Genomic DNA, 16,980 nt, shown 5'->3' with positions numbered 1-16,980 from the left:
CCAACTTTAAGACAAACAATTCTCAAACAAAATGACTATGATTTTTACCTTTCCTGCTTTATTTCCTATTATTGTATGCCATATACCGTGGTACTGTTTTGGGGTCACAGACAAATTGTGGCGATTAACGACCTTTAACTCAAGGTCTACAAGGTGCCAAGCTTGTGAAATCCAGTACTCTGACATCTTGTGAGATGTCATTAGATTAGACACTAAAGATCAGCAGCTTGAATAAAACATGTGCAGAGTGTCAGTTTAAAAATAAGGAGGTGGAGTAAGGATTAATAACTGATTACAGTGCAGCTGACAAAAGGTTAAGGTTTCTTTTGGGGTGTTAATCCAATTGAAAAAGAACAAGTATGGTATTGCTTAGGGTGGCGCAGTGGCATGGCTTTTGCGCCTCATGGCTCCGGGTTCCCTGATTCAATCCTGAGCTCGGGTTACTGTCTGTGTGGAGTTTTACATGTTCTCTCAATGTCCATGTGGGTTTACCTGGGTTTATCTGGGTTCTCCAGATCCTTCCCAACTCCAAAAAACATGCCAGTGGATTGGTAACACTAATTGTCCCTAGGTGTGAATATGTGTGCATGGTGCCCTGTGATGGACTGGCATCCCATTCAGAGGGTATTCCTGCCTTTCACACAATGCTCCTAGGATGGATCCACTACAACCCTGACCAGAAAAAATAGATACTTGAGATAATTTTATTCCTTTTGCTTTTTTCAGATGGTGATAATACAGCGGATCTTCTTGTTTATGAAAATCTTAGCAGATGAAGAACAGATGCAGCATGCTGCAGACATTTTTCTAATAGTTTTTGTATTGAACTGCAATACTGCCTTATAAACACTGGTTTAAATCTGATAGCGCCAGTGTATAAAATCACCCACCATGTATTATTATGCGCATTGTATCTTTTAAGAGATGTCCCATATGATTCTCACCATTAGGAGTGCATGCGGGGGCTTGCAGATGTGTGGTGTGTAATAATGTTGGGGCTGGAGGATGGTAGGAAATTGTGTGGGTGTGAAGAGTGACGCCATATGCGCATCACACGCACAAATACATTAACAGCAGGAGCACTCCAGCCTTTAGATCACAGACTGCTGGGGGAAGAGCTTCTGTAGTAACAACAAAGAGAGACTGATGCACTACCAAGGTCAATATTGACAGTGTGCAACAGATGCCTCGAGCCTTACCTAAAGATCAAGGTCTGATACCCACACACGGGTCCTGATCCACACACACACACACACACACGCACACACACACACTGACCTTAATGCAATGTGCACACATAAAAGCAAACATCCTTGAGAGAGAGTGGGCGAGAAAGCAAAAGGCTATCAGAAAGAGCACTGTGACAGTATGATTGCAAGGTCCTAAATGCTTCACAAAACACACACACGCATACGCACACACACACGCGCACACACGCACACAAAGAGACATAATGAGTGGTTGTCAGTCATAATATGAACTTATGATTACAGCAATGTACAGAAAGCAGACAGGGATGCTTCTGAATCACAGTGGTTAGGGGCTTAAGTGTGAACACAAACATACACAACACACACACACACACACACACGCCCAAGGGTCTCAGTGACAGAGCAGCTGGCTGGCTTACGTAAGTGCTGCCTCCTGAGCCATGTAGGGAAGGTTGAGTGAGCAAACAAGGAAGCCTCCCTCCCTCCCTCTCGCTCTCTCTCTGTGTAGGCGGCTTGGGCTTCGCTTGCGTCTCTCTTCATGCTACAGAAATCCACCAGCTAATTTTGTTATCACTTGTCACCACGTAGGCCATTAGAATACACACCATTTTCCGAAACAAGTGAACATGTCAATTAACACAGGCATGAACACAGGCATTATGGGCTGATATGGTGCTAAAGCAGCAGCATTTAGGGAGATGAGCATCTGCTGATTTGTGCAAACTCACACACACACGCACACATTGGGGGTAGTTGACTTATCTCTCCTACATGCATATTCGTAACCACCTATAGTGAAAAGTGTGTGTGTGTATGTATGTGTGTGTGTGAGACATCAGTAGCAGAGACCCATCTGTACGCCAAATCTGCCTCATCAGGCTGTTTAGTTACCATGAGTGGTAGAAGAGAGGGAGGTAGAGAGAGATGGGAGGAGTGGTTGCGATGTAATTTTACTCAAGGCTCTCTCACTCTCAGACTAATCCAAAACTGCCACCTTGTGACACATGAGCAAACTGCATCTAGCTTCAATGCTTTTATTTTCTAACTTCAGTGTCCTTTCTTTTGTTTATTGCTTTGATATTCAGCAGCGATACTGCATAAGTGATGCAGTCAACCTTTTTTTCTTAGATCCCTTATGTGAAATCAATCGAGACTTTCATAAAGAATTGTAGAGTATAAAGCTTTAACTCTAACGTAAAAGCAGATACAACATACCTGTACTATTTTAATACTTTTTTTTTTAAGTATGAAACCTTGCATCTTCTCAATAGCATGTAAATAATTGTAATAAATAGCCTCCTATAATTCCAAGCTTTTTTTAATGATACCATATTTATGACTGTTATAATAATCATAACACAAGCTATTATTTCGTTTGGCCCGACAGATTTATAGTCTGTTTCTTATAATACTTTCTATGAAGTCTGTATTCCCAAAGCTTTATGACTGCTTATAATTCGTCAAGGTCTGGTTATAGTGCATTAAAAGTATTTGTATATATTCTAATAATGTTTAATAAGATTTTAAGAATAGCATTGCAGCATCACAGATTGAGGGTCCCCAATTCCATGTGTTTCCTCCAGGTTCGTTGGTTTCCTCCAACCTCCCAGTAGGCAGATTTGCTAATCAAAAAAAGTTCTAATTCACATATTCTGTTGGTTTAGTTAGACTTTACAATAACTCTATAATAAATACAAGTGTTTGACACCTGTAATATGACACCGTCATCACATGAGCAGCGAAAACAAATCTGTGAATCAATGCAGTGAACTCACGTAAGAGTCATTCTGTTTGGATTCATTTCTTCATTCATTTGTTAATAAAATAAACACCCTCACAGTGTTAGTGTCCGCTGGGAGGCATTTTTTATGTTTTTTGGTGTGAAAAAAATATGTCGCTCACGTTAATGTAAATTTTACCAGAAACTGGCAGCATTTTTAACACCTTGGTTCTTGTAAGAAGGACTAAAAAAGAACTGCAAACAGACCAGCAGCTGCTGTTAATTCCCATGAAATTGAGTTTATTAGATTGTTAAAAATAAGGCTATGATGCTGTTTTAGCAAACATTGAACAGGAAAAACCACAGTAATGACAAGCTGTGACAACCACAGCACATCCTGTGTCGTCTAAGGGATCAAGCAACCGTCCACACATACGCACCCACACCCACACCCACACACACACACACACACACACACACACACAGTTCTACATCAGTCATACACACTCACACTAGTCCACCCAAAAAGGTGGCAATAATCAGGGATTTGAACAAACACATTGCAGTGTCCTTTTAAAAAAAACATGCATAGCTTAGTACAATGAATGTTGAATTCCAGATGATCCACACAGAGGTTATTCTGTATATCCTACATATTCCGATCCATGATGTTACACTTATCAACCAGTAATAATGCAATTCCTTCACAATGTCTGCAATAACACACCACATAAACCCATTTTGAGAGCCTGATATTACACAAACTGTTAGAATGTTCATGTATAAAGTTACATTCTGAACCACAAAATTCATTATGAAAAAATAAATACTGGAATGGCAAAATACCTATATGAATATTCCCTTTCTGGAATAAAACAAAATCAGACTGCCTGTTATTTATTTCCTTCAAATACAAAAAAAAAGTTAAACACTGTAAAAATGACACAGAGATAAGAATAAGAACAAACTGGTTTCAGCATCGAAGACCAGATGTGTAAACACTCAAAACAAAAATGAATGCACAAAACCCACTGGCTTAGTTCATGGAAACAAACAAGGTAAGGTGCGATGTAAAGTGGTTCTGATAAAATCCCTGTCAAGAAATGAGGCCTTTAAAAAATTTGATCTTCAATATGAAAATTTTGTAGTGAATGTCCAAAAAACAAAAAGCCTACATGGAATGCAAGCAACTAGAGGCTGTTATGCATTTGTTCTACGATTTTTCCTTTGGTAACAGGCTAGCCCCTTTTGGAAAAATAAAAATACATGTGTTGCTTTTTAGAATAAGTGTAGATCTACGTTTAGATCTAATTACGTTGGTCACTATTTTAAAGTGCCAGAAAGCTCTAGCCTACAGGTGCTACCACAGGAGGCAGAATCTAGTGCTAGGGCCTTAACAACACACTGGACTGCTTCATTCACACAGACACACACACACACACACACACACACACACACACACGACAAGACAGACTAGGCCTTTAAGGTTCTAGGACAATGCAAAGAGGACACATGCCAAGCAGATAGCAAAAATAGCTTTCTGTTGCTCTAGAAATATCACACGATGCTACTGCGACACCAGTCACAGTGCACACAAGTCGTAGCCTCTCTCTGTCTGTCTCTCTCTCTCTCTCTTGCACAAAACAAATGACTTGAACATGGGAACTTCCCTTATATATGTGCAATTATATGAGCAGTCATGGTGTAAACTCAAAGTATGTGTTTCCTTCACTGGTCTCTGTGCTTCAGTACTCTACTGGAGTACTAGGCTTTTTTTTTTTTTTTTTTTTTTGGACTGGCCATTCACAAAGCCCAGTCACTAAAACTGTACAATTACAGTCCTGGATGGATTCATTTACTCCCTTTCATTTTCCTTACTTCTCAGATTCCCTTTGACTTTATGCCTTGGCGTGAATGAAAATAGAACGTAGTAAAACTTCAAAGAAAACACAAAAACAAAAGTAACCCTTATGAAATGGGTTTCTGTACGTCTTCTAATAATAATCATGGGAATCATAATTCTAGTAATTTGTGATAAAAAATGTAACAGCAGGCCACAGGGTGGCTTGAGGGGCGGAGTTCTCTGTTGAACCTGAGGCAGTGATTGGCTGCTCACTCGTCGTTGTTGGCAACCTGCCAGACTATGATGTGGCTGCGCTCGGTTTTGGTGGGAGCGGCGGACTGCAGCTGCAGGGTGGGTTCTAGAGATTCCTCATCCTCAGCTACTCCTGCTCCATCTTCATCACCTGCCAGACACACGTCAGAATTTGAGTACTAGAAAATATAGTACTGTTCATAATGGAGAATGGAGAGAAGTGCAGAAGCTCACAAGTTTGTAGTGTTCTTACCCATCCTGAAGTCGATGTAACCCTCTCCTCCACTCATGACCAGCATAAACTTGGGATGCTGCTCTCGTGAGGAACTGTTGGAGGAAGGAGAGTCTGAGTCTGGGGTCATGTAATCAGGTGCTGCTGCTGCTGGAGGAACAACTTGACCTGAAAAAAAAAAGCCACAAAAACAAAATCTGAGCTAACACTGCCATTTCACGACAGCTTACAGTCAGATATAAATGTGTGGAGGTCAGATGTTACTGTTTCTGAATTCTGGAAAACGAGATGAAGAATTTTTTTTTTTGGTCATAATTGGGGTTTTCTTCATATAATATAATTTGACATCTCTACTTAAAAATATATACAAATTGTACCAAAATAGCATGGAAATGTTTTTATTTAGTCTACTTTCTAACGTTAACTTGGCTGTCTGCCTGCAAAGATCATGCTGTGTAAGGAGCCCGCTTAACAAACACAGCTGTAAATGCAGTTAGCCTGTCTAAAGAGGTCTAAAACCTCGCTAGCTAAGTGTGCTTTTCTCAGGATCATGCTTTTGGATAGTATTTGGAAAGCTATATGCCACGGACATAAGCCTAAGCAATTCAGATCAGATGAAGATGAGTCTCGAATGCAACAAGAAACTTTTACCTCAGGTAATCAGACAGAGACTGATGTGGATGATGCTAATACTCAAAGTGAGAACATTTCCTTCTATAAAGGCAGAATGATTAGGATAATGTAGCAGTAAATAAATGTAAAGGTAAGCTGGGCATCTTTCAGTGGAATTGGAATGAAATCTTTAAATGCAATTTCCTTACATTTAACTTTTGGGGCCAATCAGATTTTAAAATACTAGAACTTTACTTCTGGTTGAGATACATGCGAGTTAAAACCATATTTCAGTTCAGCGAAATATGTATTTTTCAGAACCATTTATAGGATTTGAAATTGTAAGTTGACCATGTGAAGGGTTTTCCCAGGCTACACATGTACAAACACTAGAGGTATACCTAATATGTGAGTACCTTCACTGGCCATTTTATCAGGTAAAACTACAATATAGGCCACTTTGTAGGTATACAGTTAGCGCTTATCTGTTGCTATGCTCTATTTGTCAGCCCCCCTCTACCCCATACGTTAATGGACAAGGACCACCAGTGACCAGATGGATGATGGACTACTCTTAGCACAGCAGTATGCTGACATGGTAATACCACATCTTTGCCTGGTTTGTGTCATTGCTGGGTTAAGAACAGCTCATAGTGATTTAAGTGTACATGATAAATGCCAAAATGTTCCTAATAAAATGGTATATTTACATTCTTTTTCTATATAATACCTGGCACCGCAACGAAGAACTTGACTGCATCTCTGTGACCATGGAAGCAAAGCTGAGCATGGGCCATAGAGCAGTAGGGCACATAGGAGCCTGACGTCCCACTGTCCACACTCTCATCCCCGAATACGCGTACTGCGCCACCAGGCCGGCTCGCTATCGCACCAACACTCCTATTAGCTGCAGTTAAGAGGAAAGAAACAGCCTGTGTTAACTGTGAGGCTCTTTGCAAAGTCACAATGCAAGTGTTCTCTTTTGTATTAAGTTTTTCATTTTCATGCTTTAGTGCAACCAGAGCAAGATGCACAGACAGTCTGTGTGGGCTCAGAACACCTACTACTGAGAAGAGCTTAACGTTAACGGTTAAAGCAGATGCACTCGAGCTATTAAGCAGATCAATATCAGGCCAGTAAGAGAGAAAGAGAGACAGACGATGAAGGAGAACTTGTAACAGGAAAAAAGAGAGGGGACTATCCAATACTGGATAAAGGGCCATATTCAGAGTAAAGCATGCATAGTGAAGAATTAATACCAAAATTGAGAATATGAGTATTTAGACCTTAGACATAACTATAACTGGTCAATCCTCACTAGAGCTATGTCAGGCATGTCCCAAAGGATAGAGTCCACAGGAAAGAAACAAGACCTTAAGAGATTATTTATGCAGGGATGAGGATGGTGATAGAGAAGTCTGGGCTGACCTTCTCAGTCTGATGCCACTTCAATCAGGAAAAGCAGAAGGAAAATGAATGAATGAATGAATGAATGAATGAATGATAGGGATATATACTGCTTGAATCTAAAATTGGTAAGATAAACACTACTGAAGAACCCATCTTCTACACGAGCACTGTCACCTCTTCTACACAAGCAAAATCTGACAAACTTAAAGGAATGGCCTGCAGGTAGCTTTACTCATCTAAATGGGCCACCCAAAAAATGATCTGAAGCACCTGCATAAGCCAAGTCTGAGTACAGAGAGAACAGATAATTACCAGAACAACTAGTGACATTTCCTTTGCCTTTAAGGTGCTGACTCTAAATATGGCCCAAAGTGAATAAAGTAAATCAGAAACAGTAAGTTAGAGAAAAAGACAGAGAGAGAGAAAGAGAGAGAGAGACCCCATTCATCAAAGTTGCATATATGTGTGCGTCAAATAAGGTCGTAAGCCGAGCAAACACTAATTCCACCAGCAGTTTCTGTATTCATGAATTTCATCTTTGCACTTCAATCTGCGCTCTTCTCTACGCAACTTTGACACCGTAAGAGCCAATGAGCGAAAACGAGAGAAAACAAAGAGAGGACAATCAAAAAACTACCTAAAGATAAAGAAGCTGACTAATATGCAGAGGTAAGCGCAAGCTAGTGTGTAGCAGCAATTAGGGGTCTTATTGCAGCCAGTTTGCTAAGCATGTGGCACTTTTCCCACTCACCCCTCAGCCCGAGAACTCCATGCTGCAGACCCAAGGCTATCGACAGAAGAACCCGGAGGAGAGTCAGAGATAGGACAGTGAAAGGCAGAGGAGAAGACTGGAGAAGTGTGGAGGTAGACGATATTGAAGCCTACTTCGTATGTGGCTTTACGCCTTTTCTACATATAAGCCCTGTTATTCTGAAATCCTGCACCTGTTCAAAAATATTTGCAAACTCACACTCTGATAGAGGAATAGAGATGATCACGCCATTTCCTGTCCCGACCCAGAGCCGCTTACAGGACACCATGAGAGCTGTGATTCTCACAAAAGAGAAGCCCAGTTTACCTGTGCCTGTTAAAGCAGGAGAGGAACAGAGAGAGAGTCAAATACCACACACAAAGCTCAGGATTAAACATAACCATTTTAAATATATAGGACTGATGAAACTACAAACTATCTTCACTTCTGATCATGCAGTTGATATAAAAAAAATCAGTACATTGCAACTGAGGCAATATTGTGTAAATTCAGTATGTGTGACAGAACTTTTCAGGTGAACAAATGAAAACAGGCCTTAACACATTCCCTAAATGTTGCAGTTTAAGCAATACAGCAATACATCTCTGAGTTTCCCTTCCCATAGTTCTTTAAATGCCTTAACCAAAGCTAAAGCTAGAAATTAAGCTTCCTCTTCGTCCTCCTGCTCACCCAGCATCTTGCTGACATAAGGCTCAATGTCCACATCCTGGAGATGCTGGAAAGTGTGTGCATGGAATAGACGCAGGGTGGAGTCCAGCCGGATGGAGACCCAGATTCCATCACCCACCCAGGCCAACTGACGCACCTGGCTCTCCTTCCGCGGGTGAGCGTCAAATGACTTCTGCAGACACACACACACACACACATTATAGTTTATAACTGTATACTGCCACAAACAGAACAAACATTATCAGTAGGGCTGTACTATGGGCTCTCATAAACCACAAAATAATTTTTTATAATTTATATTATTATAAAAAAATTCAATTGTTATTCTCACGGAAATAACTTTAACTATGTAAGATCACTTTTTTGTAACATGTTGTCCAAATTTAGATTTTATTACAAAAGTATTATTATTTTTTTTAAACCCATGTCAGGAAACATGGGATATTTGGCCAGAACTTTCAGGAAACAAATATTTAAGCAGATTTACATTAGGCAACTCAAAGTGGAACATGGGTTCTTAAACTTTCAAATGTGGTTCCGATTACAGAAGGAGAAAAAGCTAGTCTTCACATTGTCAGATTTGTTCTGACAGCTGAAATAAACTAATTGTAGTGCTAGAAGTCTTACATCCTGCTTCCAGTTTAAATGCTTAATGGAAGGATGTAGTTACGTTTAAACTGTGCCATTTTGAAACTACAAACATGTCAGCATTGAATTCTTGCAAGAGTGTCACTGGATCCGTAGCTTTCTTTTAACACACCCAGGCAGTGATAGCTCTTACAGTTGCCATTTCAACAGTCTCCTATAACTTAATACTCTGTAAATATTAAGCATATAACTATGAACTCTCTTCCCTACCAGAAATGGTGCAGTAAAATACTAACAGAAGCAGATGGTTTTCTATATATTACAGAAAATTATAAATATGTCTGCTCTTCTGGTTTAGAGCTGCTGCAGAGTACGTGAACAGGGAAATGGGAACAAACCTCAATCTTCATAGCTTTGGGATGGACGATATAGATCTTGTTCCTGTAGCCACACCACACTTTATCATGCACAACTGACATACAGCGGATGGAGTGGTGCGGCCGGCCCAGGTCCAACAGATGGTAGTTGGTTAAATCCCACTGGCCATCTATATGATAGTAAAAAAGAACTTTCATTGCACAACTGCGAAAAGCAGAAAGGATTACACTGACTGATGTATAGGGTCTTACCTTGGCCTCTGTGGAAGATGGCTAGTGTACCATCGGCTAGAGCCACAAGCACTCGTCCTTTAACATGGCTGTGGAGAAAAGAAAACCAGCAATTAAACATCAGGCAAATACAGTGCATCCCTGCTTTACCTGTGTACTTTCATAGCACTAATTGAATGTGATGTTGTTCTGATTCAGTTAGATAATCTATCATTCTTCTTCACTTACACAATATTAAGAATGGAGTCCTTCAGCTTCACTGCATGGAGGCACTTTCTCCACCGGGCCACAGATGAGTGCACATACAAACTAGAGGAAAGAGGGGAAAAGTGACATAGCATGTATTTAAATATCACCAAGCCTACAAATATTTGCATGAGCCAGAATGCATTGTCAGACTGAATGATGAAAAGGATGTCAAAGTAGGTGTATGTGTGTATATGTGTGTGTGTGTGAGAGAGAGAGAGAGAGAGAGAGAGAGAGAGGGAGACTCACCAGCCATTCTGAGCTCCCAACCACATGGTAGGCAGGGTGCTTCTCATCCTCTGGATCTCTTCCCTGACTTGATCCTGCTCGCTGCTTGGAGAAGCAGCTCCATCTCTCTCTTGACCCGACTCCCTGGCACACACATCACAGACAAAATTAACTACTGTTTTACTTTTTTCATTAGCTACTCAACCAGGTCGCTTTTCTATTTATAGATGTGCACCAAGTATGATTATTATTACGGATAATGCAATTTAAAAAATCAACACAGCTGTAAGTCTATATGGTAAATGACAAGAGATGAACTTGAAAGTCAGTATTGTCCTAGTGTCACTGATTACAATGGCTGTTCAGAATGACTTTTACTTTGCATTCAGGAGACTAGAAGAAAAAAAAACCTAAATATTACACAACATACAATCATGTAGGCTTATCTAGGGGGATACATAATTTTCTCCTAATAAAGGCACTGCATCAGAAGCCTCACTGAAGCCGAGTACCACATACATATATTGTCAGAAAAGGGTTTGATTTGGGGAACCAGTTATTTTGGAGGCCCTATGTCAGATTTAAGACAGTTTTATGGGCACTGAAGCAGTCTAGGAAAAAAAAGTGATAAACCTCTATGGCAAAAACCACTAGCTACAGACTGGATCTGTAGACAGACCAGAGATAAACTGAATGTCATGAATCCAGAGAGATGTACAGTCTGTGTCAAGCACAGAATGGAAGATTGATAGAAAACCTTTCTTTCTCTCTGTACTCACCTCACATCGTCTGTGGCTGTAGAGCTCTCAGTGGGCTGTGCTCCCAGTGGATCTGTGAATACGTGCTCAGTGTAAATGCCAGGCTGGCTGGTTTCTGTACCCGGTGCCTCCTCCTCTTCCTCAGTAGCCTCAGTGGCTTCCTCTGCTGTGGGAACGCCGTCTTCACTGGGACTAGGTTCCCTAGACAACTCCACTGCACACACAGTAGCACTTACCATTGACCATAAACACAAGAATTACACCAAGCATCAAATTACTAAAGATAACTGAGTAAGAGTTTTACAAATGTCAGGAACACATGCTTTTTGTTTTTTCAGGATTGAAGTTGAATGCCTTTGCTAATACATGTACATATTACTGAACATATTCTTTTATAATCACCTTGGCTAAAATTTTAGATGTTCTCTGTTTTGTTCTCTCACTCTGCTATTATCACATACAGTATGACAGTATGACATTATTCTACATATCATCTAGACTCGAGGTAATGGTGCACACTAGTATCTCACACTGTACTGCCTAGATTATACAGATGTCTTACTCCTGCCTAGAACTTAGATTTTTTTGTTGTTTGGTATTGGAATTGAATTGATGATGATTATTTGATGAAGTTGCAAAGAGAATAAATAAGTCATTGTTTATTCACACATTATTGTGCTGCCTTGATCAAAAACAGGTTTCACTTGTGAGTACATCAGTCCTGATCACCTGAGGTTAAATTTTTTTTATTTCAATATATTTATTTTTGTGTTAAGGACAACAACTGTGTGGCAAGACCTTAAGTTTTCAGTTTGTTTGTCAGTTTTGGCATGATGATTATACTTACCACCTTTACTCCGTTGTATAATTTTCATTTCCGTGGGCTCAGCTCTCTTGATCCCCCTCCAAATAAACCCTTGTTCATCCCAATTATAATGAATAGTTCTTACCTCTACCTCTTACAGGACTGAGCTCTGCCAGAAGCTCATTGGTTCCTGAGCTGCCTGTCTGAGCTCCAGATCCTGTCCCTTCTGCTGTACAGCCAACTGCTGAGATGCCACTCAGAGCTCCCTCACTGCCATGTGAGCTGTTACTGGCCAAACTGCTCGTCAATGAACCTTCAAGCCTCGCCTCTGAGTCCTGAGGAACTTCTTCTCCAGCAGGATAGTCTGTCTCCAGGACACCTTAAAGCATAAACAAGAACTCTCAAGGCTCTTAATAACTGTCCTTCCTATATCAATGACCCTTGTTATGAAACACAGCATATAAAGACACAACGTAAGCAAAGATCCTTTCAAATTGTCAGCTAAGCTTCATTTAGAGCTGTGTGTTTGGCTGACCTGGCACGCTGGCGATGCACAGCACGTGCGAGTTGCAGACGTAGAAGCTATCCAGCAGCTCAGAGGGCTGTGTCATGTCCAGGATAATGACTTTAGTGGAGGATTGTGTGCTGGTGCAGATCCAAACATGGCTGGACATGTCCACCTGCGCCACCTCTCGTTCCTGCTCCTGACACACATACACATGGTTAGAAAATCTATACTTGCGGAAGGTTTCTGTCCAGAGCTGTTACGCTAATTGAGAAACTGTATCTAAAAGATAACTACCAAAATTAAATAAAATTACAATTTAAAAATATACAAAGACACATTAGTCAGGTAGAAATGCTCTGAGGCATATCCATACATCCATAAATCTAATTAAGATGTCTGTGTTTAGGTAGATTGTTTTTGATCCCTTTTTATAATATTTGCAATTTTTTTTTTTGTAGAAATTAACCTAAAATTTCCAAAACATACTCATACTTAAAAGGGGTATTGAAAAAGTTCTGCAGCTTGTATTGATGAAGACTTTCACCTTGTGCTCCTGCTCCTGTTGGTCCAGGCTGCTCTGAGAGCCTTTCCTCGGTCTGGCAATCTCTCCCTCAGCTCCAGAGTCATCAATACACACACCTGAGCCTGCGTCATGTGGCTTTCCACCCGAGAGGTTCACACCGGCTGCACACCACAGCTAGAAAAAGAACAAATACATTTCAGCATCATGCTCACTAGGAATCTCTACATGATGCTAAATGCAAAAGACTATTTGGAGAACGTATTGAAAAAGTAAATAAGTGTGTAGAGGATTAGAGGATGTTTATTGTTTTACAATGATGTAATAAATTTATTGTTTTACAATGATGTAACACAGCTTGTGGTTTGTGAGTATAAGCAAGTAATGAAACACAAAGTGCTGACCTTCATGGAAGGATCTTTCTGAGTCAGTGGCCTCAGGTACACAGGCACAGGCAAGTTCATCTTATTCTCTGCTTGCCTACCATTTGCTTCCTGTGAAGACAAAACAGAGCAAGGAGATTACCTCAGGAGTGAACAAATTATAAATTCGATAGCTAGCTTACGAGGCAAGTGAAATCTCCAATGTGCTTGCCCAGTCCCATGTTGTACTTGGCTGGAATTTCAAGCTAAAAAGCAGTAACATATAATTTAATTAAAAAGTACAACAAGCTAATTATATGCATTAATACAAACATTTTATTTAGTTTAGTCAATGTTTCCATGTCCATGTCTGGAAAGCTTGTCTAGCATCCATTCAAGCTAATTTGTATGTCTCGTAAAAAAGCCAGACCACTTGGTTCTTCATCTTGGTTCGAGTGTGTAGTGCAGTGTGTAGTAGGCTTTACACAACCAACAAATATATGAAGCAGATGGTGTTATGTTTAATCTAACCTATCAAATCAAAGGGTTTCTTTTGCAAAAGTCAATAGGAAGTAGAGGTTTTCTTGCTGGATGTGTGACGTTAAAAAAAATTAAAAAGTATAACATATTAACAGTCCACTAAATCTGGGCAACTGTAAATGAAAAACTGAAACTCTGAATATGTAATCTGCTTGTGCCCAGGCTAGTGATTTGTCCCCTTTAGTACTTAGAAAATGTTTGTATTTGATCACAAATTCAGTGGATTTGAGTTTAGATTAAAAGTGATGTACACACTAAAATTTAAGTACTGTTTTTGTTGTACTCACGCACTTGTACACTAGTCACCACTCACTTTTGGGAGAACTTTAGTCATGCCGGTGTGACGTAAATGCTAAATAACGCAATGGTCTTTTTTAAGTAAAGCTGATGATCTCGCTCACATTTACAAGACCGAAGAACATTTTGTGAAACAATTTGTGCTTATATTTTTCATTTTGCAAACTGTTTGCAGGAACATAATGAAATATATTTCACATACATATTTTTAGAAATGGTCTCTGAGAGGTATACAATTATGCATTTATAACATTTTATCAGGTCCGACCTCAAAAATATTACAGTTATCTTACATGTAGTGTGCTAAATGTAAAACCAAATGAATCAAAACAGGGGAGATAAAAGCAACCCACTTATCTACAGCTTTCTGCTGCCATCAAATAAATTGCCCGATCTATCAAGATTGTAAACTGTGTAGCTTGAAATCTTGCCTTGTATTTACTGGGCAGACTCCAGCCGTGAGCTGCCATCCGCCCGTCCTCCTTCTGTACATGGGCTTTGACCTGCCTGTACTGAGCCTTCTTCTGCTCCCTACGTGATGGAGACGTGCTCATGTCCACTCTGAGAGAGAGGAAAATTCAAATGGATCACTTTGACCTGAATAGAATACAAGGCTTAAAGGCAAAAACGAGCCCTTACTCATCATTGAGGAAGTCAAAGGCTTTGGAACGCTCAGTGGGGAACTGGGAGAAGGTGCTGCTCTTCCTCATGCCACTGGGTGGGTTGTACTTGACATTAGATGGAGGAGGCTTCACCGCACTGCTGCTGCTGCTGCTGGAGGACGAGGAACTGAACAGCCGGCTGAAGCTGAGACACACACATAGACAGAACACATGCAGGGATGGTAATGGGAGCAGAACACACACACTTGCCACATGGACACAGCCAAAACCTGCACTGGGACATCACTAACCTTACAGGCAAAGACCTGCAGTATTGGAATTGCTATACTCTCTGGAAAAAAAAGTCTAGCACTATCTGAGGAAACTTCCTACAGAATCCTACATGACACTTAAGCCATTCAGGAAGTTATGAACCCTTATTTATCCAAAGAACTCCAGAGAAACCTATTTCAAGAGTCACTGCAAGGGTATGTGAATAAAAACATCTGAATAAAGTAATATTTGTAAATTGACTATCAGGGATATAAAATCCTTCATTTTCCAGCAGTCATACATACATACATACATACATACACACTCCTAGCCCAATTTATTGTGTAATGAAATGTAGTGAAATGAACAGAATTTTTTTTTTATTAAAGTATAATATATGATACAAGATGTCATAAGACATCAATCAGAACGTTTATTGAGAAATTCCTGAGATCGGAACATTAAAATGAACCTGCCTTTGTGTTTCCATTCAAATCAGTGAATTTTAAATCTGAAAATTGGGATACCAGCAGGGGGAGACACAATACAAAGTCTAACAGTGTATCTGCAACAAGTCTCTGCAGTGTTTTGATGCAGAAATTCAGAACATCAGTGTGAACAGAAGACAATTCATACAAACTGTGATATTAAAGCTGTTTTCTTGAGTCCAGCAAGTGTAGAATGTAATAATTTCTATAATAATCAATAATAATTTCTGCCCTCTGTTGAACTATTACAATTCTATTCACAATTATGTAAACAACAGGGATTATAATAGCCTGCCTTTTCATTTAAAATTGCCATTAAGAATGGATAATCATCAAGACTAATATATGTTTTCAGAAAATAATAAGCAATGATGTCCAACTTATCTAACTGATAAAAACAACACATCATGAACTAAGGCAGACTGAGGAGCACCACAAGCAGGACCAGCCCAGGGAAAAATCACGGAAAAATAATCACATTGCTTTTCGCAACTCTGGGCCGAGGGCAAGAGAGGAGCAGTAAGGATATGATTGTTTTACCTACATACTGAGGACCACCAGCACATCAAGTGAGAAAAGAAACACATGGGTAATTTAAAATATAGAAAACATGTTAATAAACAACTTGGTGATTATTTAAGTTGTTGTGTGGAGAATCATTGGAGTGAAAATGCTTACAATTGCCAGATGCTGGACTTCTTCTTCTCAGTAAGAGCAGGATTTTCCCTGGAAGCTCTGTAGAGGAATAGGATATGCCATTATGTATGATTATTTTCCATTAACAGCACAACTAGAAGTGTTTTATTCATCTTATTTTGTGAATTTGCAAACACTCATGTACACTTATTTGCTCCTATGTTCAATTGTACTGTACTGTACTGTCTTGGATTACATTTGTCCATGTCTGTGTGCACTTTTGGTTAGATGTTAACTGAATTTCCTTGGTTTTGTACTTGTACTCTGCACAATGACAATAAAGTTGAATATAATCTAATCTTATTTTAATATAGCATGACACATACTTTATCAGTTTATAGTTGCGTTTAATGTTGTGCAAAATCTGCGAAACAAGCAACTTCCTGTTACTACTTACAACAGCTATAACAAGTCTTTCCTAACCAGTCTTCTCTCTCTCTCTTGTCATGTCTTCTCTCTCCGTCCTGAAGACTTTCCCTTGTTGGAAGTTACAGCTTTATCTCTGACTTGTACAAACCGCTGACAGTGGAGAACTCTTTGAAAATTCATATTAACTATTACAGACTTTTAATCTGTTTAAATGGAGCACAGGTCCCTGTGTAAGTTGTTACTACAGAAATGAGAATGAGTGCATTAATTATATACCTTGCAGCCTGATCTATTATCAGAGCCAGAAAATTAATCAACACCTTCTGACCAATCAGAATCGAGAATTCAAAAGTGCTGTGTTATAAAACTAA

At 39.7% G+C, this 16,980-nt stretch overlaps 1 protein-coding gene across 5 annotated transcripts in view; it reads right to left on the bottom strand.

Annotated features, from left to right (window-relative positions):
- Positions 1-3,205: 3,205 nt before the first annotated feature.
- Positions 3,206-16,980, bottom strand: part of spag9a (sperm associated antigen 9a) — a 39,129-nt gene continuing 25,354 nt past the window's right edge. For 3 of the 5 annotated variants that reach the window (XM_026916332.3, XM_053239217.1, XM_053239219.1), the window contains 18 exons: positions 16,223-16,279; positions 14,821-14,988; positions 14,613-14,742; positions 13,387-13,476; positions 13,007-13,159; positions 12,490-12,658; positions 12,100-12,333; positions 11,171-11,363; positions 10,413-10,535; positions 10,146-10,226; positions 9,939-10,006; positions 9,708-9,856; positions 8,722-8,893; positions 8,251-8,364; positions 8,032-8,067; positions 6,601-6,777; positions 5,280-5,426; positions 3,206-5,177 (listed from right to left, as the gene is read on the bottom strand). In XM_026916332.3, coding sequence (XP_026772133.3) covers positions 5,044-5,177; positions 5,280-5,426; positions 6,601-6,777; positions 8,032-8,067; positions 8,251-8,364; positions 8,722-8,893; positions 9,708-9,856; positions 9,939-10,006; positions 10,146-10,226; positions 10,413-10,535; positions 11,171-11,363; positions 12,100-12,333; positions 12,490-12,658; positions 13,007-13,159; positions 13,387-13,476; positions 14,613-14,742; positions 14,821-14,988; positions 16,223-16,279 — 2,395 coding nt within the window. In that variant the 3' untranslated portion in view covers positions 3,206-5,043. The remainder of the gene's footprint in view (positions 5,178-5,279; positions 5,427-6,600; positions 6,778-8,031; positions 8,068-8,250; positions 8,365-8,721; positions 8,894-9,707; positions 9,857-9,938; positions 10,007-10,145; positions 10,227-10,412; positions 10,536-11,170; positions 11,364-12,099; positions 12,334-12,489; positions 12,659-13,006; positions 13,160-13,386; positions 13,477-14,612; positions 14,743-14,820; positions 14,989-16,222; positions 16,280-16,980) is intronic. The other 2 variants (XM_053239218.1, XM_026916338.3) reach the window with 2 other exon arrangements.

The sequence above is a fragment of the Pangasianodon hypophthalmus genome, chromosome 13 (genome assembly GCF_027358585.1).
Source record: "Pangasianodon hypophthalmus isolate fPanHyp1 chromosome 13, fPanHyp1.pri, whole genome shotgun sequence".
Classification (NCBI taxonomy): Eukaryota; Metazoa; Chordata; class Actinopteri; order Siluriformes; family Pangasiidae; genus Pangasianodon; species Pangasianodon hypophthalmus.
This window is presented reverse-complemented; position numbering and strand designations above follow the sequence as displayed.